The sequence below is a fragment of the Citrus clementina genome, unplaced genomic scaffold, assembly GCF_000493195.1.
Source record: "Citrus clementina cultivar Clemenules unplaced genomic scaffold, Citrus_clementina_v1.0 scaffold_2, whole genome shotgun sequence".
NCBI classification, from domain to species: Eukaryota; Viridiplantae; Streptophyta; class Magnoliopsida; order Sapindales; family Rutaceae; genus Citrus; species Citrus x clementina.
Window position 1 is genome coordinate 20,500,404 of NW_006262688.1, and position 21,997 is coordinate 20,522,400.

Below are 21,997 nucleotides of genomic sequence, written 5' to 3' on the forward strand. Positions count from 1 at the left end.
TAAAATTGTACTTTAAATCACTAATATGATTATAGCGATATACCTATCTTTCTATATTTAACATTTTCACTGATTTTTTTAACGGAAAAATTGGGTTAAGGGTTTGAATGACATAAATTTGCACTTGAAATGATTTAATTGATTCATTTAGTAAACTTTTGGTCTTTGAATTTTTTTTAAAAAAATAATGAGGACTCAATTAAAATTTACCCTTAGTTAAATCACAAAAAACAAAAACCGGGGTATGGTAAAACCGTTGCAACGTAGGTGAACCCCATACTTTAATGTAGACCCGGATCCGGTTGTATCCAGATTTTGCCATCCCGCCAAATCCAAAGCCTAGCGCCTCGCATCGAAGCTCCATCCGGCCGAACGCTATCGCAGCCAAACCTCACTGTCGCTGCCAAAATCAACCACCGTTTTCGCCATCGCTGGTCCATCAGCTGTGAAGCAGCAGCTGGTTTCCCGTTTCTTCTCCGTTTGTGCCGGTTTCGTCTCCCTTCGTTTTCATAGCGCGATATTCACTGTTCGTCTTCACCGCCGATCTCAAGCATCTCGTCACCGTCTTCATCACTGCAGGTAACGATCTGGCCATTTTAAGAGAACAGTAATGATGGAATCTCAAGCCCATTCTTTACTTTTGTCATTCGACATTTCCATCTTTATATATATTAAATCCCTAGCCCTTCGTTTACTGTTTTCAGTTGATATATCATTAAAAGATTGTGACGTCTGACCCCATTAAAAAAGTTCTCGTTGATTTGAACACAATAAACCATCGCGGTTGGTTGGTTTGTGGGTGCATGGGATGATTGCTTTTGCTATTTATTTTTTAGTTGGATTTTGCATTGATTAGCTCTGCATTTATTGTAAATTCATTTGATTTGTGGATATTTATGATTAATGGTAAGCTCTTCAATGTGATTCATCAGATTTTGTTTAGTTTTATTATTATTATTATTATTATTATTGTTTTTGTTGTTGTTTTTAATGATGTTTCTCATGATCTGTTGTTGGGTGATTTTTGTGTAAACCGATTCTGTCATTTATAAGTGGATAATGAAACTATCAATAATTATTAATAATGTAAAACTGGTTGTTATATACTGGCTTTGCTTGTAAAATTTGGAGCTATGTTGTAAGTTATATCAGTAGAACTTTTTGTTTTTGCGTTATCAGCTTTAAACATCCTTTGCTATGATCATTTTTGTATCAATGAGCCTCTGGTTACTGGGATGATGTTCGAAAAGTAAAATTTTCAGTTGAGGTCTTTGTTAAACTGTAATCTGTACTCTGTAGATGTATTCTTCCTTGGAATTTCGCAGACTCTAACGTATGAAATATTTGATTTCTTGCATTCTTTAGCTGGCTGATGGCTGACTCTGGAACAAAACAGCTCTTCAAGTCTCATTAAATCTTTTCTGTTTTGATCAATCACATTCCTTTGTTCTTCTCCGTTACAAAATCACAAATCATGTTGTGGCTTGCCTCTGAACTCGCTTTCAAAGTCAGGTAGCCTTTTCCTTCACAGTTTCCCAAATTCTCATCTTCTTTATTTTGTTTTCCGTCCACATCTCTCATTTTGTTTATGTTAATTAATTTGATTTTGTAGGTTTCTTAATAACAATTTCCAGCCGGTGAGGATTCATTCATTCATTTGTTTATTTGTGTCTTTTTTTCTATTTCGAATAATAATAACTAACTCTGGCTTGGCTTATTGATTAATTAATTTCGTTGAGTTAATTTTGTATTTCTATTTCAGGCTTGTTGTACTTGGAGCAGACCCTATTTTTGCAGTTTCAAAAATTGGATATTAAAATATGGAAAATATTCCGAATGTGAAGCTGCCTTGAGCAAAGCTTTGATTACTGAACTATTGAAGGAACATTACACAATAGATGCAGTAGCTAATTTTGATTCGTTATGTCATGGGGTTCGTATCGCAATAGATAGAGAGGTGTTAATATAAGCTAAAGTTAGAAATAATATCACACTTACTTCAGTAGTTTTACTGGATTATGATATCTTTTTCTCCTAACTTTTGATTTTGAACATGATCTTCATCTAAATACAAAATGGTAGTAGGTGCTGAAGTGGATGAAAGCAACTTCCTAATCAACAAAAAACCCATAAGGATTTTCTTTTAGAAGTTATGTATTAGATCTATCTTTATTAGGAGTTCTGGAACTTCTGAATTAGCTGGCAACTGTAGTTTCAAGTTTTCTTTCTTTCAAATTTTTATTGTTCTCTGTGTAATTATAGTAAAAGTTCCATTATCCTGGCCTTTAAATCTGTATTTCTTTATGCAGTTGCATGATTGGCTGGATTTGTCTCTCAATCATACTGTACCATCGTCTCTTTTGATTCTTTCTAGGTAACTTGAAGCTTCACCTTTTAAGTGTTTGTTTTCAGAAATAAGCCCAGATTTATATTTTTCTGTCTTTTGTAATCTCTGCAGAGCCTTCTATGCGTCTGGAGAGGCTAGCCCAGAGAAAGCTGGTCAAGCTACACTCTCCTTCCTTCCAGATAAGATTGTGGATACAGTTGGGGTTACAACCTTGCCATTGGAAGATTCTGTTTTGGGAAGTAGAAGGAAGTTGGAGTTCCTAGAGATGCAGGAAGAACCAATCAAGGTTTTTGACACGACACTTTAGTTACATTTGCAATTTTTTATATGGGTAAAATACTGTTGCTTCTGCTTTGTTCAGGGAGCTGGTGTTTCTTTAATAGTATAACTCTAGTTTTCTATGATTTACTCAATAAAAGCTTTTGTTCTTTTTATTGACATTCTATTGATGCATTCCTTTTGTTAATAAACGCTCTTCGTTTGTTGTTGCAATAAATAAATTAAAAAAAAAATTGTTGGGGCATTTAATAGTGAATGCTAAACTTATGCTTCACTCTTTTTTCTATTATGAAATTTGTTTATTATCAGAATGTTCAATATGTAATTTCAAATTGAATTTATGGATTTAAAATTGTCGAATGTGAGGGATGATTCCCGCAGGTAGGATTGATTTGTTCATAGCTATGAATATTTAGAGTTTGAAATACTATTTTTCTTATTTCATTCATTCTACAAGTTACACTTAAATAGAATGCAGAAAACAAACTCCTAATTAATATCCCCTAATTGTAGGATACTTATCTAAACTTGAATTTTAAAAAATAATTATCTAAAACTTTATTCTGATAAGACCTTAAAACTAAACTAAATATCTAAAACTTTATTCTGATAAGACTTTAAAACTAACTGAAAAATCCTAACTTCTTGACACTCCCCCTCGAGTTGGTGCGTAGATGTCAATCATTCCCAACTTGCTGACAAGATGTCCAAAGTTAGGTTTGAGGAGTCCCTTGGTTAGGATATCTGTTGTTTGTTGTTTTGTTGGAACAAACAATAGGCAGATAATCTTATTCTCAAGTTTCTCCTTGATGAAGTGACGGTCAATTTCAACATGCTTGGTCCTATCGTGTTGCACTGGGTTATGTGCAATGCTGATTGCTGCTTTGTTGTCGCAGTATAACCTCATAGGTAGAACTGTAGGTCTTCTCAAATCCTCTAGAACCTGTTTCAGCCACAATACTTCACAAAGCCCGTGTGCCATAGCTCTAAATTCAGCTTCAGCAGTACTTCGTGCAACCATATTTTGTTTTTTACTCCTCCAAGTCACTAAATTACCCCATACAAAAGTGCAATAGCTTGTAGTAGACTTCCTGTCTGTAACCGAACCTGCCTAATCAGCATCAGTGTATACCTCAATACCTTTATTCTCTGTTTTTCTAAACAAAAGTCTCTTTCCTGGAGTACTTTTTAGATATCTGAGAATTCTGTAAACAACTTCAAGATGTTCTTCCCGAGGATGATGCATGAAGCGACGTACTATACTGACTGCAAAAGCGATGTCTGGTCTAGTATGAGACAAGTAAATAAGTTTTCCCACCAAATTCTGATATCGTCGTGCATCCACTAAGGCTTTTTCTTCTTCACCTAGCTTTAGGCTATACTCCATAGGTGTATCAACTGGTTTGCAGCCACTCATTCCAGTTTCCTTCAATAAATCAAGGATGTATTTCCTTTGTGAGACAACTATACCTTTCTTGGAACGAGCAACTACCATTCCAAGAAAGTATTTCAAGGCACCTAAGTCCTTGATTTCAAAATTAGTGGCTAGGCTTTGCTTCAATCTGTCCATTTCAACTAAATCATCTCCAGCAAGAATAATGTCATCCACATACACTATAAGCACAGTGATTTTACCTTTAGCTTAAACTCTAGTGAACATTGTGTGATCAGCCTGACTTTGTCTGTAACCTTGTCTATTCACAGCTGTAGTAAATTTCTCAAACCAAGCCCTAGGCGATTGTTTATATAAGGACTTTTGCAACTTGCACACATTTGACCTAAATTTTTCAGAGAAACCAGGAGGAGGATCCATGCATACTTCCTCTTTTAAATCCCCGTTGAGAAATGCATTTTTCACATCCAATTGTTGTAATGGCCAATTTAGGTTTGTAGCAATAGACAAGAGAACTCGTACAGTGTTTAACTTTGCTACTGGTGCAAAGGTCTCTAAATAGTCAATCCCATAGGTTTGAGTAAACCCCTTTGCCAGTAGGCGAGCCTTGTATCTCTTAAGTGAACCATCTGAATTGTATTTGACAGTAAATACCCACTTGCAGCCAACTGTCGACATCCTTTTAGGCAAATTGACCACCTTCCAAGTCTGATTCTTCTCAAGAGCATTCATCTCTTCAAGGACAGCTGCCTTCCATTTAGGTACACTTAGAGCATCCTATACATTCTTTGGAATTTCTACGCTAGAAAGTTGTGAGGTAAATGCATAGAAAGAAGGTGATAGGTTGTGATACGAAACAAAGTTAGACAATGGGTATTTGGCACAACTTCTAGTACCTTTCCTAAGAGCAATAGGTATGTCCAGATTACTAAGAACCTGAGAATTTGAATTTAACTCACAAGAAGAATTAGAATCAGATTTACCTGAGGAAGAAGAAAGTCTGATCCGACCTTCGATTGGAATCATGGCCTTGCTGCAAAGTAGGGTTCTCTCTTCTTTGATTAGTACCCTTTCTTGAGTAAACATTAAACTCAGATTGTTTATTACCTTGTCTTGCACATAAATTTGGTTCTAATGGCACATTAGAAGGCTGTCCAGGTTGATTAGCATTTACATTATCAGATTTAATGATAATGTTTTTGGGTTTTGGGATATTTTATCTTTGCAGTTTCTAAGTGTTCTGTTTATATTGGGACTTCTCGTCCTTTTTTGTGGATTTGTAATCCTCCTAATCCTTGTACATATTTCTTATAGTTATATTTAATCTTTGTTTCTTAGCAAAAAAAAAAATTATCAGATGTAGTGAGGTTTTCTTGTGGTTCAGGTGCACTAGGTTCTAATATGGGATCAGGAATGGTAGAACCAGGTATAGCAGTGTTTGGAACATGTACGAGAGTATTAGGTTCAGGTATAGCAGCCTCGAGACTTTTTTTTGGACGGAGTGAGTGTAGCACAGAAGAAATAGAAGGGGTTTCTAGGTGAATAGTGTTAAAGATAGAATCTTCACTCCTATTCTCCCCCTGAAGATGATTATCTACATAATATCTTCGTTTTTCAAAAAATGTAACATCCATGGTAACAAATATTTTTTAAAAAATAGGATCAAAACATTTATAACCCTTTTGTGTTGGAGAATATCCAACAAAAATGCATTTTCTAGCCTTTGGAGCAAGTTTGCCCCGATTCTGGTTGTGAATATGGACAAAAGCAACGCAACCGAATACTTTGGGCAGAAGTGTGACTCAAATTCTTGAGGTAGAGAAACATTGATTAAAGAAATCAGATGGAGTTTGAAATTGTAGAACTTTTGAAGGCATTCGATTTATCAGATAGGCAGCGGTGAGTATAGCTTCCCCCACAAATACATAGGAACGTGAGTTGTAAAAAGTAAGGATCTAGCAACTTCAAGGAGATGCTTATTTTTGCGTTCAGCAATTCCATTTTGTTGGGGGGTATCCGTACATGAACTTTGATGAAATATGCCATTTTCCACAAAATAATCTCCCAAAAACTTGTTAAAGTATTCTTTCCCATTGTCCGTTCGGAAAACTTGAATTTTAGTTTGAAACTGAGTTTGTACCATGTTGTTAAAAGTTTTAAAAATCATTTCCACATCTGATTTTTTCTTCATTAAATATACCCAAGAAATACGGGTTTGATCATCAAAGAAGGTAATAAACCATCTTTTTCCTATTAATGTAGAAATTCTATTAGGTCCCCAAACATCACTATGAATCACAGAAAAAGGTTTTGAGGCTTTGTAGGGTTGGGAAGGAAATGATGCACGATGATGTTTTGCTAATTCACAAATTTCACATTTAAAGGAAGAAGAACTTTTATTAGCAAACAAGTTGGGAAATAAATATTGCAAATACTGAAAACTAGGATGGCCTAACCTAAAGTGCCACAACAAAACTTCATTGTCATTATTAACAGCTGAAACATGCAGTTAGGAACATGGCTTATAGGCAGAAAACAAAGATGGAGAGCCTGTCATGTGATCGGTTGCTCTTGAATCGATAATCCAAGAACAAGGATTCGAATGATGACAAACAAGGGAAGCAGAAAGATAATTACCTTTTTGATTTAATGAACAAGAGGGAGTAGATGAATTGAAGGATGAGGATTGAAACAATTTATACAAGTGCTCTAATTGATCCTTGGTGAAAGGTGATGACTCTGAAGAACCTGATTGCTCTTGATCTGAAGTAGCTTGGAAGGCTCGTCCATCACTTCCCTGTTTCTTCTTCACATGAGGAGGCTTGCCATGTAGCTTCCAGCAAGTTTCTCTTGTATGCCAAGCCTTTTTACAGAAGTCGCACCAAGGTTTCTTTGAATTCCTTCGATCTCCATCAGGTTCAAGTGACTTTGAAACAAGAGCAGGACTCTCTGAACTCTCTACTTCACTGGTGGCTTTAACATCATTAAGCATGACATTCCGTCGTGCTTCTTCTCTTCTTACCTCAGAAAACACTTCTCGAATAGATGGAAGGGGTTTCCTGCTCAGAATTCTGCCTCTCACTTCGTCTAAGTCATGGTTTAGCCCTGCCAAGAACACATATACTCTGTCATTTTCCAACATCTTCTTATACCTTACACTATCACTCGAACAGTCCCACTGCTCATCATAGCAAAGATCTAATTTCTGCCAAAGGATCAACAGTTCATTATAGTAAGTTGTGACGTCCCGATTACCTTGCTTAGACTGCCACAGTCGAGTTTTCAACTCAAATATTTGAGATGAATTTTCTAAATCAGAATAGGTATCTCGGACTGCATCCCACACCGCCTTCGTTGTAGGTAAGAAAAGATAAGGCTTACCAATCCTAGTCTCCATTGAGTTTATCAACCATGCAATAACCATCAAATTTGTTGATCTCCAGGTCGGAAGAGAAGGATCTCCAGCAGCTGGTTTTGTTACTTCACCAGTCAAATGCCCTAGCTTTCCTTTCCATAAATTACCAACTTAACGCACTGTGCCCACTCTAAGTAATTTTTTCCATTCAATTTATGAACAGTTAGTTGCAAAGAAGAGCTATCTTGGTTATATTCAGACTGCTGCAGCAGCGGCTGAGGAGTTGTGGTGTTACTATCATCATCTTCGGTGGTGGATGCCGATGAGCTCTTTGTAGCTCCAGTCATGGCAGTTTTCACCATTGAAAAATAGACCTCTAAATATTCATTTTAGAGTTTGATATTCATTCACCATTGATTTTCACCACAGTTTTCACCAGTCATGGCAGTTTGATAGACCTCTAAATATTCATTTTCACCATTGAAAAATAGACCTCTAAATATCACCAGCGGCTGATACCATGTGAATATTTAGAGTTTGAAATTCTTTTTTTCTTATTTCATTCATTCTACAAGTTACACTTAAATAGAATGCAGAAAACAAACTCCTAATTAATATCCCCTAATTGTAGGATACTTATCTAAACTTGAATTTTAAAAAATAATTATCTAAAACTTTATTTTGATAAACCTCAAAACTAAACTAATTATCTAAAACTTTATTCTGATAAGACTTTAAAATTAACTGAAAAATCCTAACTTCTTGACAATAGCTTCATGTTATGAATTGACGTTTTGACATTGCTCATTCTTGTGAGGTCCCTTCATTTGAACCTGTTCCCTGCTCTGGATTATCCTGTCTATGAATTATCCCAAACCTTCTGTGACCATTTTCCCTTGGAGAAAACCTAAACACTCCACGACCAAAACTCATTCTGCAAAAAGGTTCCATTTTCATTACATACTGAATCTTCAAGTCAATCTATGTGTATCAAATGTCCAAAGTTGTGACTAATTGTTGGAAGTATCAATGCCTTGCTACTTACCCATTTCTTTCTGGATTTTTGGAAATGCTGGGCTGATAGCAGTGGATGGTAGTATCTTAGTTTAGATTCTCCATTAACTTGTATATTCAATGTTCAGTTGAACTATGATACTAGAGTTAGAAATTTTGAGGTAAATAATACCTGTTTATTTTGCTGTCATAACTGTGGGAAATATGTTATGAATTTATTAATTTTTACTGATTTATAGGAGGAGGAAGAAGAGCTGGCGAAAATGAAGGATTCTGTCAGCAGCCAAAAGGGTGTCACCTTGGAAGAAATGTCTCATCCAACAGCTAAAGAAGCACAAGAACAAGCAATACCAAAAACATTGGAGAAATATGAGCAGCTTTGTGAGCTCAGTCGTGCTTATCCATTGGCTAAGACTTCTGCCTCTGTAAGGATTAAGAACAATTATCAGAGCACTTGTTAATTGTTATGTGTTGTATTTCACATGTGGTTGTACCTACTCAGATTCTTGACTTGCTTTCTTTGCTGTTTATTTCAGTCCGTCAGCCAGGGATGCAGGGAGTTCTTGAAACTTGCCAACAAGGTACAAAGCACAAATTTTAATGATATGTGTGAATTTATATTTACTATCCAAATTCCTTAAGTAAATGGTGTTTTCATTTTTTATTCAAAAAGCCAGGAATGATGTTAAATAGAAGTCCATTTAGAGTATCTTCATGTATGTGCTGCATTACACCACTATATGCAATTTTTGGTTGTATAACATTTGTTGTTTGTAATTCTTGCTTACAGACATTGTTCTAGATAGGCACCTTCTTTCTTCTCTTTTGCTACTGCCATGTAATCAGTTCCTTTCATCTTCAACCTGTCTCAGTTTGCCAACCTTTTGCGCTAACCCTAATCTCAACCATGTTATACAAGATTCTCATGGCCATCGCCACTTCCTTTACTCCTTCAATCATGATTGCGGCAGAATACAACTTGTTTCTGGCTTCCTCACTTGATCTTTGCTTCTCTGAAGTCCTAAGTCTCGATGTTTTTCATGATGAGCTTCAAGCGAAGCATCCACCACACTCCCTAGTTTTCTCAAGAATTTCAAGTCTTCATATGTGAAATTACGAACCAAAAATATTAACCCGTAGGCCAGCAAATCAACCTTTTTGTACACAGACCACTTGCTCAATCCCACATACAAGTTTTCTTCCAATTTACAGAAGTCCATTGCACCTAGCTCTTATGCTTCTAGGAGGTTGTAGCACCTAAAAGAAACTGCCTTGTCATCCTGGAATGATTGAATTTTAAATTTGGCCTTGAATATGCTCTCCAACCCCCTTTTGAAATTCCTACTAGCTGTTAGTAGTACTAATCTCTTACAAACCACTGCTCTATTCCAACTTCTAAATTTTGCACAATCAGAGTATGATTCTTAAAGTGATTCATTTTCATTTTTCTAAATGTTCTTCCTCTGCAAATGCCCCCTCGATAAGTGCACATTCCTGTACCTCAAATGAAATAAATAATTCACAGTTTTGGTATATGCACAATAACATCTTAGTAATAAACCATTCTTAATATTCTTACAACATCCTTTCATCTGTACTCATTTCTTTATCTTTTGTCTTTTTTCTAAAAGGTTGTAAGTCCAGAACCCAAATTTGTTCCAGCAATGCATCACTGTCTAGTCTCATCTATGAGTTTGGCACGCAATTTCAGGTATTGTGTTTGTGTGGTCTTATATCTCGTTACTTGTTAGTGCTTTTTTTTTCTTTTCTTTTTTTAAACTGATTGTGGGCAAAATTTCTTATGGATTATATATATATATATATATACATACATGTATAGTTCTAAATCTCAGGGAAATGTTCTTGGCATTGATCTTGGAACTACATATTCTCGTGTTGCAGTTATGCAAGGAGAAGTAAGATTGCTGACCTTTGAATATTTTATCTTTTATTTGTTCATCTCTCTAACGTATGATGAAATTGTGTAGGATCCCGTGGTGATTGAAGAGGTAGAAGGTGGCAGATATACTAAGAAGTCATTTCGATCGATGCCTTCAGTAGTGTTCTTTAAACCCAATGGGGAGTCATGGGTCGGTAGACAAGCAAATATGATGACATCTCTGTACCCATCCCGCGCACTGTTTGATACCAAACATTTGGTGGGTACAGTGTATGATAGTAGTAAAGTTCAAACAAGTCTCTACCCGAAGATTGTAAGGGGTTTTAAAGGAGAGGCATGGGTGGAGACGGAATTCGGCATATTCTCTCCGGCTAAGATACAAGCATTCATCTTAGCCAAAATGAGAGCAATTGGCGAAGTTTATTTGAAAGAGTCTGCTACAAAGGCCGTGATAAGTGTTCCGGCTTGTTTTAATGAAGCTCAAAGAGAAGCAATAAAGTATGCCGGTGATATTGCTGGTCTCGACATACAGGGCGTTGTTGAGGATCCCGTAGCTGCCGCACTCGCATATGGCCTTGATAAGAGAGATGGGCTTTTTGCAGTCTACAGTTTTGGAGGTACATTTGAGTTTTCGATTTTGGAGATCTCAAATGGTGTCATTAAGGTATATATATATATATATATATATATATTTAATATGAAATACAGTTTTTTATTGCTTACTACTAACTCATATTTATATTTGTCTTTTGTAGGTGAAAGCAAAGAGAAAATCCTTAAGTCATGGAGGGTTGGACTTCGATTTGTTATTGGTGCGGCATTTATGGAGGGAATTTACGCGTTGTCATGCATTTGATGCTTCACATTACCCACTTGTCCTTCAAAGGTTCTTGGGTGCTGCTGAAAGAGCAAAAGTTAGACTGTCTTCAGAGCCCCAAGTTGAAGTTAAGCTTCACAACCTGCTCAATATTCAGGTGAAGAAATCTCTCGTGCAGAAAGATTTGGAGGTCACAATCACGAGGTCTGAGTTTGAATCCTTGGTTAGTGAGTTGATCGAGGAGACTGGGGCTATTTGTCAAAAATGTTTGGAAGTGGCAAACATCACGAGGAAGGATCTTGATGGTATTCTTGTTGTTGGTGGATTGGGCTGTGTACCTTCAGTGCGCGAGTACATGGAACTCTTCTTTGGGAAGAGTCCTTTGAAGAGTCCAAGAGGCGTGACCCCTGATGAAGCTGTTGTTATTGGAGCTGCAATTCACGGTGAAAAATTTAGGTATGTACTATTCTTTTTTATTCGTATTTTTGAACCACTCTTTTTGCATTTTTGTGCTAATTGTGTTTTCTGATTTTTGTTGTGTTTGTTTTAGGTAAACCGAAGAGAACCACCAAATGAGGGGGCCCTGTACAGGAGTCGAGAGGAATTTTCGTCTTGATTTTCTTTTGCGTGTCCTTTTAATGTAATGCACAACATGGGTTTCTGTCCTCATGGTTTCTGTCCTGACTCCAAAATGGTCTCAATGTAGAAGGCATCCTAGGTGCCAACACTTTTCCTTTTGCTTCTATGCTTTAGATCAATGTCTGTGACAGTAATTGTACTTTTAGTTTGTTGAAAATTCTTAGTTTTGTGCTAAAACTTAGAAATGGATGGAATTCATTGACCATGAATATCTGGACAACCGAGTTATTGAATCTAATCTAGTTGATGTGGCAGCATGCAGTAGCTATGTCTTGCAACAGTTCTATTTGAAAATGCAATTTGAAATACCAATTTATTTTCTTGCATCTGTTCTGCTAGATAAAGGAAACAATAGCTAAAAAATTTTTTTAGTTACTCGTCTCTTTATTATTACCTTTGTGTTATAATTATGGATGAAAATGGGATTGCATGTGAACTTTGTTTTAATTCTTGTGCCACTGATAAAGGGCAAAGAAGAAGTTGCCTGTGAGTTAATATTTGTTAAGGAAATTACATAATTTTGTACTTGAGCATTCATATGATCATTTTTAGTAAATTACTTGAAAGTAGTGAAATATTAATGCTATTATTGCAATAAATTTAGAATTATAGAGCTTTAGACACAGAATCATTTGTTCCTCTCTTACTATTTTATATGAGCATGTATTGTCAAATACCAAATATTCATGCTGTTTTCTGTAGTAAATTTAGATTACAACTTTAGACACATTGATCAGATCCTTGTGTATGCATCTGAACCTTTTTTATTTTTTATTACTATATTCATGTTCTAATCGGTATTGAGGGCTTTGGACATATTAAATGGAGTATCAGATCTAACTATTGGAGTAAAGTCCTGCCAAATTGAAATTTTCAGTTTAGTACAATACTCCTCACAAATCTGCCAAATTGGACATATTTTTCAGTTTACTACCCCTCCCTCCACGCGCCGCCACGTCTCCTCTCCTCACACGCGGTCACCGCTAATCCCCTCACCCGCCGCCACCTCCTCTTCTCGATAGCGTCCTCATCCAGCTCCTGGCCCCGCTGCCGCTCCTACGTCCGCCTCTGGTACTCCTCCAACTCCGCTCGAGCTCTGACCTTCTTAGACCGTGCTGCAGATTCCTCTTCAGCCAGCGACCCCACTTTCCCCAAGGGTCTCCGCTCCGCCGTACATGTAGCCCGTGTTGTCAAAGAGGCAGTTGACCTTACGGATGAGAAGGCAGGCATTCGGTGGTTCGTTTTCGGGGACGGCAATGCTGTTTCCTTTGTGGACAATTTGGTGAAGACGCTGTCGAAGTATGGTGATGATAGGTGGTTCTATGTGGGGAGCAATAGCGAGGGTTATGAGCAGAATGCAAAGCATTCATTTGATATGACATTTGGTGGAGGTGGGTTTGCAATTAGCCATAGGTGGTTCTATGTGGGGAGCAATAGCGAGGGTTATGAGCAGAATGCAAAGCATTCATTTGATATGACATTTGGTGGAGGTGGGTTTGCATTATTGGTCGAGGTAGGTGTCGGGTTAAACCCTGAGCCCAGCTTTCATCAGGTAAAAATACCTTATTACTTGATGATTTATTGATTTTCCTTGTTACTTGATGATTTATTGATTTTTTTCAAATGCATTTATAATTCCATCGTGATGTTGGAAAAATTGGAAGTACTATATAAAGAAGTGAAGTTATTAGCTGAGCTTGACAGAATTGTGATATTGCTTGAGATGCCATTGTACAATACAACAGTCTGGTTGACCTTTGTCTCTTAGAATAGATAAATGGCTGCACCAATGGACATTTGTCGAAATAATACTCAATACTGAGTCTTTTAGATGTAGTGTAAAATGAATCTATAGTTTGGCATTTTCTTGATTGATTTATCGCTTGATTTTGTAGATACTGAACATAGGGGGAAATGAAGACTTCTGTGCTATGTGCTATGAAGAGATTTGAGATGTTTTCTCTTGTCTGTTCTTTTTAAATGGCACAATTAGTTTGTTGGGTAACTTTGATTATTGGTCGAGGAAGTTTTGCTCATGTGAACATTTACCTTAGGGGTGGTTACCATAGTGGAAGAGTTGACTTTTTAACGTCTGATGTTGATTGGTTGGCTTATATAACTGGATGTTGGAAATCATGCCATCTTATTCATTTTAGTACTGTTGTTTTTCCTCAGATAAAGTTTTGGCTTTTGTCAGTCATGTGGTTAAGGAGTCAAACTTCTGAGTTTATTTTATTTTGCCAGCTTGACATGCGAGGGGATATGTTTTGTTTGCTTTCTGCACATCCATTATAACCTTTGCTGTCTCTTCATCATTTGGATGCTATCGACCCAATTTTCCCTAATATGAACAGAAGCAAGCTCTGCAACATCTTTTCAAAGCTGTGAATGTTGATCCAGCCGGAATTTTACAGCAAACAGTTTGTTATGACGAGTCAAGTCTATTGACTGTTTCTGTTGCATGGGGCTATGCAATTGAGGTCTATGAAGGCAATCAACTTCTTCCAGATCTCCTTTCATTGTGGAGAACCTTTACGTCATGGAGGAGAGGTTCAAACGTTGAAAGTCACTTTATGTTTAATTTGAGAGACTATCCTAGTGATCCATTTAAAAGACCTATTGTCTTCTTTTTGGAAAGTGTTTTATCTGATAACAACAGCATGCAAAGCAACTATGTGAAGCATGTTGTTGGAAATTGTGCGAGAGCTGATCTTGTAAGGAAAATGGAAAAGATCAGAGTGTTTTCAGAGAAGCTAGAACTTGACGTTGAAGAGGTAGTAATGAATTGGTTCAATAGGCTTGATTATAATTTAGAAGTCAACATTTCAAAATATTCTAAAGTCAACTGTCTGGTCATGCCATTTTCATATTCTATTTTATTTTGACACCTTGTTGTCTTGCAAATTTTGAATTTCTGCTGCAGATGAAATCTCCCCGTTGACAGTGCTGTGACATTTTCCCTCTTATAATGAATCAATGCATATACAAATTAGACAATGTGGAGGCAACGAGCTGATTTCCACGCATTTCTAGCTCTTGACAAATGGTTGCTGATGGTGTTAGACAAAGCTTGTGGAACTTTAGTCATTCTTGATGTCCTCTTGGAATTTCCCTGCTGCGTAAATTACAAGGTAATATCTTGTTGCTTGCACTTCATTTAAAACATTTTCAGGTACATTAACTCATGATAGCTGTTAAAAAATAAATTGAAGGTCTGAAAGCATTGATAATCTGTTTCATGGCCTGCAGAGCATTGGCTGCTTGTAGCATTATTTTATTATGTGGCTGTTTGCACTTACTAAGGAGAAACTTTTTAGGAACTCTTAAGAAGTGTTATGTCATCAACTAATTGGTAGTGGAAGATATTTGCACTCAAGTTAAAGTATCATGCTTCTTGTTAAAATTTTTGTTCGTTGCTTTTTCTTGTCTAAATAAATCTCGTTATGCATACTGTATATTTGATGTAGGTCTATTACCTTTCTATTTGTTCTACTTCTATTATGTCAATGTTTTAGGAGTAATTTAGAAAATTTAACTGTCAAAATTTTAGTGATCTTGCTTATGTATCATTTTTGTTTATGCTAAGTTTCACTACCGTGATTGCTGTATTCCTGGCAAAGGCTTAAAATGAAATGTATGATTTGATTTGAATGATGGAAAATTGTCTCTGAACTCCAGCTCTTTGGCCCCACCCCCTGTTTTGCTTTTTTGCTTTTGCAAATATTCTATAATTGCTGTACTATAGTTCACTAGAATAAATGAACCTGATACTTCTGTTCGTTATTGTAAGGCATAAGTGAAATATATGATTTATTTTGACTGATGCAATATTTTGTGTCTAAACTCTTGCTCTTGCCCCTGCCTCTGGAAAAAAGAAAAAGATATCATTAGCTTCTATTCTTTTGTTAAGTGAATATCTCCATTTGAAGATTGATGTTATATCCTATTCTTTTGTTTTGTATCTCCAAATTTCACTGCCATAATTGCTGTATTATAGCACTAGAATAAATGAACCTGATATTTCTGTTTGTTTCTGGAAGGCTTAGGTGAAATATGTTGTTTATTTTGACTGATAGATACTTTGTGTCTAAACTGTTGCTCTTGCCCCATTTACTGGAAAAAAAGAAAAAAGATATCTTGAGCTTCTATTCTTATGGCAAGTGAGTGTCTCTATTTGAAGATTTGATATTATAATCTAGTGGAAAGGTGAGAAAATTCTAATAGCCCTGATGAGGTTTCCAATAGGTGAAGTTCATTTGAGGAGGAAAAATGGGCTTAAGGATGATCCAAATGATGGGGTGAACTGGTCAAGCAGACACCTGTGAATTATTGGTGAAATTCGTTGGTATCTATTGGTTTTGTTCATGAACTAACTCTAGAAAAAAGAAAAAAAGAGTAATCTTTTGAGTATTCAACTTCTCGTTGACTGATTTATTAGTAAGCAGTATATCTTCTCGATTAGAGCTGTAGTAGTTTATTATAAGTATGCTGACGATTCTGGGAGTTAGTTTTATATTCGTGTTGCAGGGCAGTTCTATTCTTGGAAAATGAAAACTAATTCTGTCAAGGCAATTTAGAAAACAAAGTGGGGTTCCGACAAATCTTTCACATTTCAAATTACTTGGCAGTATCTGTCCCTGTTGAACATGTGTCACCTTCCTTTGACTCTTATTCCATCAATTCCACGCTTGAAAGGTAACCAATCAGATCATAATATCACAATCTGTAGCCTTCTTCTTGGACACGATTGCAGTCACCTGGCAGAAAACGGTTGGAATATTTTACCATTGCCCCATGACTGCAGTCACTGGAAGCGACTGAAGGTCTGTGCATGCTGATATTTTCTGTTAACATTTGCATTTGGCTTTGAATTTCTAAGTGGTCTAGTTGCTGAGTTTCTGTTATCTCTTCCATGCTTTGGGTATTTTAGGTGGAAGTCTCGGTGCATGAGAACTATGTTTGGTAGGAAAGCACTTTTGTGAACGCATTATGCCTGTGAATCTTGTGGCGGACTCTAAAGGAAATAAACTAATTTCATTCATAAAACTTCTCTAAGGTGTTAGAAATTTTTGGCCAAGATGGACTGATTTTGTAAACTTAAGAAAGAGCATAGGAACCTGTGCACACATGTAGACTTTTGACTACTTTTATACAGCATTTGCTTTTAGATAATGCAACACTTTTTCTTTCTCCATTTGCGGTTTTGGGGTATTTTGCTTTCCAAGAAATTTTGTTAAATTCTATCATGCGAAGTAAAACCTTTAGCTTTAGATTATATCCGGGGTAAGCGACAAAGTTAATTATAATAAAAGTACTTGTATCTTCCATAATCGTCATAAACTATTCAATCTTTTAATCTTTTTTCAAGTTAAACCCTCAATATCAAGTGTAAAAACTGTGCAAATTTCTTCCTTTTATCAAGGAAAGTATAACCCATGTGAAATAGCTGAAATTTGACTTCATTTTCCCAAGGGAAAATGACATTCAACCCCCCAACGTTTATGAAAAGGGACAAAAAACCCCTCAACGTTTCAAAAAAGACTTATAACCCCCTTTCCGTTAACAAACACCGTTTGTTTTAATAGTAAATTTATTTTTAATTTTTAATTACTATTATACCCTTATAATAAATATAAATTAATATATTGATTTGAGACATGTCACAATTAATAATTTTTTTAAAACTAAAAATTGAGATACAATTACATATTTCTTTGAACCCTTTTTCTTTGAGGAATCAAAACCCTTTTTCTTTGAGGAATCAAAACCATTACACTAGATTGACTTGACGGCGACACTTACAGTGAGAGATAAAGTTCAACCTGTTCTTTGGAAGAAGTTTTGGTTAGTATCCATGTTCATCGTACTGCAGTTGCTAATTTTCTTTTTTATCTTTTTGTAATTTTTTATTATAAAAATAAATATAAATGATTTTATTATCATGAAAAGAATCTATGTTCAAACATTGAACCAGAATTATACGGCTTTTTTTTGGGCTTCTTGGTGTATAAGTTTTGGATTTTTGGGGTTTTGGGTATGTAGGTGGCTGGGTTGTTTCTTGTTTGTCCTGATACTTCGTTTTGGTGCTAAAAATTAATGATTTTTTTATTAGTTTATTTTGGTTTGAGATGAGTGCTAGTGAATTAGTTAATATTTATTGTACATTTGATTAAGGAATCGAGATTTATATTATTCTTTAAACTTGACTTTAAACATCTAATATAATTAATTTTGCCTTTGTCTCCATCTTCATCTTTATGCTAGCATATGCATTTCATTCTTAACATTATCAATGAAATTCTTGTACTAATGCGCAGAATTGCAGATGGCAACTCAAACAAATATGTTTGAAGTTGAGAGCAACTTTGATGACCTAAATTTGCATTCCCAAGTTGATCATTCCTTCCAAGACTCGAATATCAGGACTTCCTATTTTATGGAAAATGAATATGTTCCACAAATAACTGAAGATAGCCACTTCCAGTCCCAGATTGAACAAGAAGGCCCGTTACAGCCTCTTGTTGATAAGTGGGGAGATTTTGAGGATGATGAGGCATATTGGTCAGATGATGAGGAAGATAAGGATGGACCATGTAGAAATGATGATGGAGTAAATGTTAGAAACAATGGAGGTGGCGAAGAAGGGGATAATAAATGCGGTGAGGAAGGAGATGAAATTCTATCTAACTATGAGTCAGAGGATAAAGAGCATCCCTTGCTTTCAGAATCTGAAGATGAGCAAAATCCAATCAACATGTTGAATGAAACACTCCTTGGTCTAGTAGAGTGGATAGATTGGTTGTTGGACAAGAGTTTGACAACGTCCAACATTTTCGAAGGGTACTTCAGGACTACATTATTAAGAATGGGTTTGACCTTAACAGAATCAAGAATGAGAGCAATAGATTCAGAGCAAAATGTTCCAATGAGGGTTGTCCTTGGTTCATTTATGCAGCACTGGTAGAATCTGGTACAAAGTTCAGAATTCAAAAACTGAATGATGTACATGAGTGTGATGGAGTGTTAAAGACTAAAGAAGCATCATATACATGGATTGCCTCTCAATTTGAGAGTACATTAAAGAATAATCCAAAGATGCCGGTTAAATTAATGAAAGATGAGCTGGTTAGCAGATTAGGGATTGAGACAAATAGGAAGAAAATATATAGGGCCAAGAAAAAAGCATTGGATAAATTAAATGGGAACTATGCAGATGCTTATCAAAGTTTGAGAGATTATGCTCAAGTACTCAGGGAGAGAAATCCCGATGTGTTAGTAAAGATGAAGTTTGAGTCTAGTTTTGATAAAAATAGAAGGCCAATTTTGAAGTTTCAGAGGTTTATGTTTAGCTTTCCTGCTTTAAAAGATGGTTTTATTTATGGATGTAGATGGTTTATAGGATTAGATGGTTGTCATTTAAAAGGGCCATTTGGGGGTGTGCTATTGTCAGCAGTAGCCTTGGATGCAAACGGTGGAATTTTCCCAATTGCTATTTGCATTTGCGAATCAGAATGTGCTGACAGTTGGAAATGGTTTTTGGCCATAATGAGTGAGTGGCTGAATATAGAGAATCAAAGTCAAGTGACATTTATGACTGATAGACAAAAGGGAATATTGAAAGGATTAGAAGTATATTGGCATGGTGCTACTGTAAGGCACTGTGCCAGACATATATTTGCGAATTTGAGACTTAATCATCCTGATGTAGTCTATAGAAATCTATTTTGGGCAGCTGCAAGAGCCACGTGTGAAGCTGAGTGGAAAGACAACATGGAGAAAATAAGAATAGCTAAGAAGGACACACAAGCTGCTTATGATTATCTGATCAAAATTGATAAGAGAGAGTGGGCAAGGCATACATTTGTAGATAATGTGAAAGTTGATCATGTAACCAATAACATGAGCGAGTCATGGAACAGCTGGTTAAATGAATGTAGAGACAAGCCTGTGCTAACACTTGTAGAGTTTATTAGAAAGAAAGTAATGAAAAGATTGCATAAAAGGCATTCTGAGGCAAAAAAGTGGGTTGGGAAGCTGCCTCCAACTGTAAGGAGAAAGTTGAATGTATCTAGGCAACAAGGAAGATTTGTAAGGGTTCTTATGGCCAGTGAGTATGAATTTGAGGTAATGGATGAGAAATACAAAACCTTTGTAGTTAACTTACAGAATAGAACTTGTGATTGTGGTGCCTACCAAATTTGTGGGATACCATGCAAACATGTCATGCCATGCATTGCCCGGAGGCAAGAGGATGCTGCTGATTATGTGGATCAGAAACTAACGGTGGAAGCATATTTAGCCACATACTCAGGTGTTATACATCCACTTCCTGATCAAACTACTGGGTTGACTGTTGAAGGCATCAAAATCTTACCTCCACAAGTGAAAGTCAAAGTTGGTAGGCCTAAAACAATGAGGAGAAGAGAGCCAGGGGAGCAACAAGGAAAAAGAAAGGCCAAGCAAAAATGTAGAAATTGTGGAAATTTGGGTCATAATAAAAGATCATGCAAAAATACACCGATCATTGCAAATGATCAAGTTAAGTGTTGTTTGCATTTATATTTTTATATTTCATTTATAAGCTTGATCAGTGTCCACTAATCAATAACTTATATTTATCAGATGCACTTACAGGGCCCTATGCTGGGAAATACAAATACATCAGAAAGCATATTTGCTTCAGAAAACCTTCAGCCCGCATCAGGTAAGCCTAAAATTCTTTTTACCTTTTTTATGGTTCTCATCTTTATTAATTAATCATACTGTTAATAATGCAACAGAATTGTTAGCTCAAAGCAATATTTCAAAAAGCAATTTTCCATTTCAAAGCAATATCTCGGGAAGACATGTTTCACTCTTACAATCTATTATGAACTGTGATATTCCATCTTCAAGTCAGCATCAGCATTGTCCTTCAAATTAGCATCAGTATAGCGTTTCTTTAAGACAGTATCAACATCACACCTCTTCAAGTAAATCTCAGCTCCATAGAGATCAACAAGAACCTCATTTAAGTCAGCAACAAAGATGGATGTAATTCCATTGGACATCAGGACATGGTAAATATTAAACATTTAGGTGGGCTGTTTTTTTTTTAAATTAGCATTTGATGATTTTGAGATATTAATTATTTTTATTCTTCGTCTTTGCTGCAGCTGCCGGCACAACTTCTCAATATTTTTTTTCCTATCAAACGTAGATCTTTGTAATGGAACCCATACGAAGTTTGTTAATCGGAATGATGAACATTGCTTAAACAAAAATTGTTTAGGATAAATTATGGATTTGTATCCTTTTGGTAGACAAGATTGTGTTTCTTCCAGGGCATTTTTTTTTCTTGAATGAATCACGACAACTTCTGCCATTATGTACTAGCACCGATTAACAAATTATATTTTTTATTATTATGTTTTGCTAGTGGCAATTGACAAATTATTGGCCTTTTTGCTTAATTTCACCAAACATGTCCATCACTAACTTTTAGATGAAATGTAAATTGGACAAATGCTAAGTAAAATTGGCTGCGTATTTTGGTATTTGTTATTCGAAAGGGTATATCTGTAATTTATAGTAAATAATTTGGGCAAAAAAATAATTGTCTCAATTTTAAGCTTTTAAAAAATTATTAATTGTGATATATCTCAAATTAATATATTAATTTATTTATTATAAGGATATAATAGTAATTAAAAATTAAAAATAAATTTATAATTAAAACAAACAGTGTTTGTTAACAAAAAATGGATTATAAGTCTTTTTTGAAACGTTAAAGAGTTTTTTATTCTTTTTCCTAAACGTTGAGGGGTTGAATCCCAATCCAAAGAACAACATTGCACATGGATTCAGGCCAATTGGCATGTTGAAACCGTTGTAACTTTGAATACCAGTTTCAAATTCTAGCTGCCGCCCGCTAAAAGCATTACCAGCCCATTATTTTTCATTAGTCATATTTAACGCATTTAATGGATCTACCCAACCCCAAAGCCAAATTGGCAAAGACAAATTGCTGCAACTCTCTCCCATAAGAGTCAACACGATAATGTCATGAGAGCCCACCTGGACGGCTCTGATTGGTCACAGGCTCCATCCTATGCGGAAACACTCCCACAATTTTATCTCACAGTTAGAGAAATGACAAACGTAAATGTGTCAAAAATTGTATGTTGCTTGCCTTCGCCTTTAATTGCGGTGGTAGACGGTAGGTATTTATAATTCAATACCTATCAACTCTCTTAAGTAGCTGAACAACTTAA

The 21,997-nt window shown here is 35.9% G+C and overlaps 2 protein-coding genes across 8 annotated transcripts; both read left to right on the forward strand.

The window, feature by feature from the left end:
* The first annotated feature begins 285 nt into the window (after positions 1-285).
* LOC18053202 (heat shock 70 kDa protein, mitochondrial) lies at positions 286-13,235 on the forward strand. Of its 5 annotated transcripts, XR_002907297.1 has the most exons (15): positions 286-579; positions 1,366-1,512; positions 1,613-1,637; positions 1,763-1,957; positions 2,310-2,374; positions 2,459-2,633; positions 8,628-8,813; positions 8,925-8,969; positions 10,020-10,099; positions 10,229-10,304; positions 10,377-10,952; positions 11,044-11,561; positions 11,656-11,823; positions 12,671-13,058; positions 13,158-13,235. XR_002907297.1 is itself a non-coding variant. In XM_024191898.1 (13 exons), the coding sequence occupies exons 2-13, from the start codon at positions 1,475-1,477 to the stop codon at positions 11,657-11,659; spliced, it is 1,983 nt and encodes a 660-aa protein (XP_024047666.1). In that variant the 5' UTR covers positions 286-579; positions 1,366-1,474; the 3' UTR covers positions 11,660-11,953. The 5 variants fall into 5 exon arrangements, 3 of the variants coding, with proteins under 3 accessions (XP_024047666.1, XP_024047667.1, XP_006447433.2); XR_002907296.1 differs by having other exon boundaries at positions 12,671-13,235; XM_024191898.1 differs by lacking the exons at positions 12,671-13,058; positions 13,158-13,235 and having other exon boundaries at positions 11,656-11,953.
* A 5,594-nt stretch (positions 13,236-18,829) lies between these two features.
* Positions 18,830-21,114, forward strand: LOC112101193. Of its 3 annotated transcripts, none has more exons than XM_024191900.1 (4): positions 18,830-20,282; positions 20,367-20,448; positions 20,525-20,803; positions 20,900-21,114. In XM_024191900.1, the coding sequence occupies exons 1-3, from the start codon at positions 18,840-18,842 to the stop codon at positions 20,665-20,667; spliced, it is 1,668 nt and encodes a 555-aa protein (XP_024047668.1). In that variant the 5' UTR covers positions 18,830-18,839; the 3' UTR covers positions 20,668-20,803; positions 20,900-21,114. The 3 variants fall into 3 exon arrangements, with proteins under 3 accessions (XP_024047668.1, XP_024047670.1, XP_024047669.1); XM_024191902.1 differs by having other exon boundaries at positions 20,728-20,803; XM_024191901.1 differs by having other exon boundaries at positions 20,379-20,448.
* Positions 21,115-21,997: the final 883 nt, after the last annotated feature.

Bases quoted from the DNA above. Each gene is read 5' to 3' on its own strand.
- LOC18053202 (XM_024191898.1), top strand. From the start codon at position 1,475: ATGTTGTGGCTTGCCTCTGAACTCGCTTTCAAAGTCAG. The intron at 8,814-8,924 runs GTAAGGATTAAG...TGTTTATTTCAG, and splicing joins TGGCTAAGACTTCTGCCTCT to TCCGTCAGCCAGGGATGCAG. The intron at 10,953-11,043 runs GTATATATATAT...TGTCTTTTGTAG, and splicing joins TCTCAAATGGTGTCATTAAG to GTGAAAGCAAAGAGAAAATC.
- LOC112101193 (XM_024191900.1), top strand. From the start codon at position 18,840: ATGCCGGTTAAATTAATGAAAGATGAGCTGGTTAGCAGATTAGGGATT. The intron at 20,283-20,366 runs GTTAAGTGTTGT...TATATTTATCAG, and splicing joins CGATCATTGCAAATGATCAA to ATGCACTTACAGGGCCCTAT. The intron at 20,449-20,524 runs GTAAGCCTAAAA...ATAATGCAACAG, and splicing joins AAACCTTCAGCCCGCATCAG to AATTGTTAGCTCAAAGCAAT.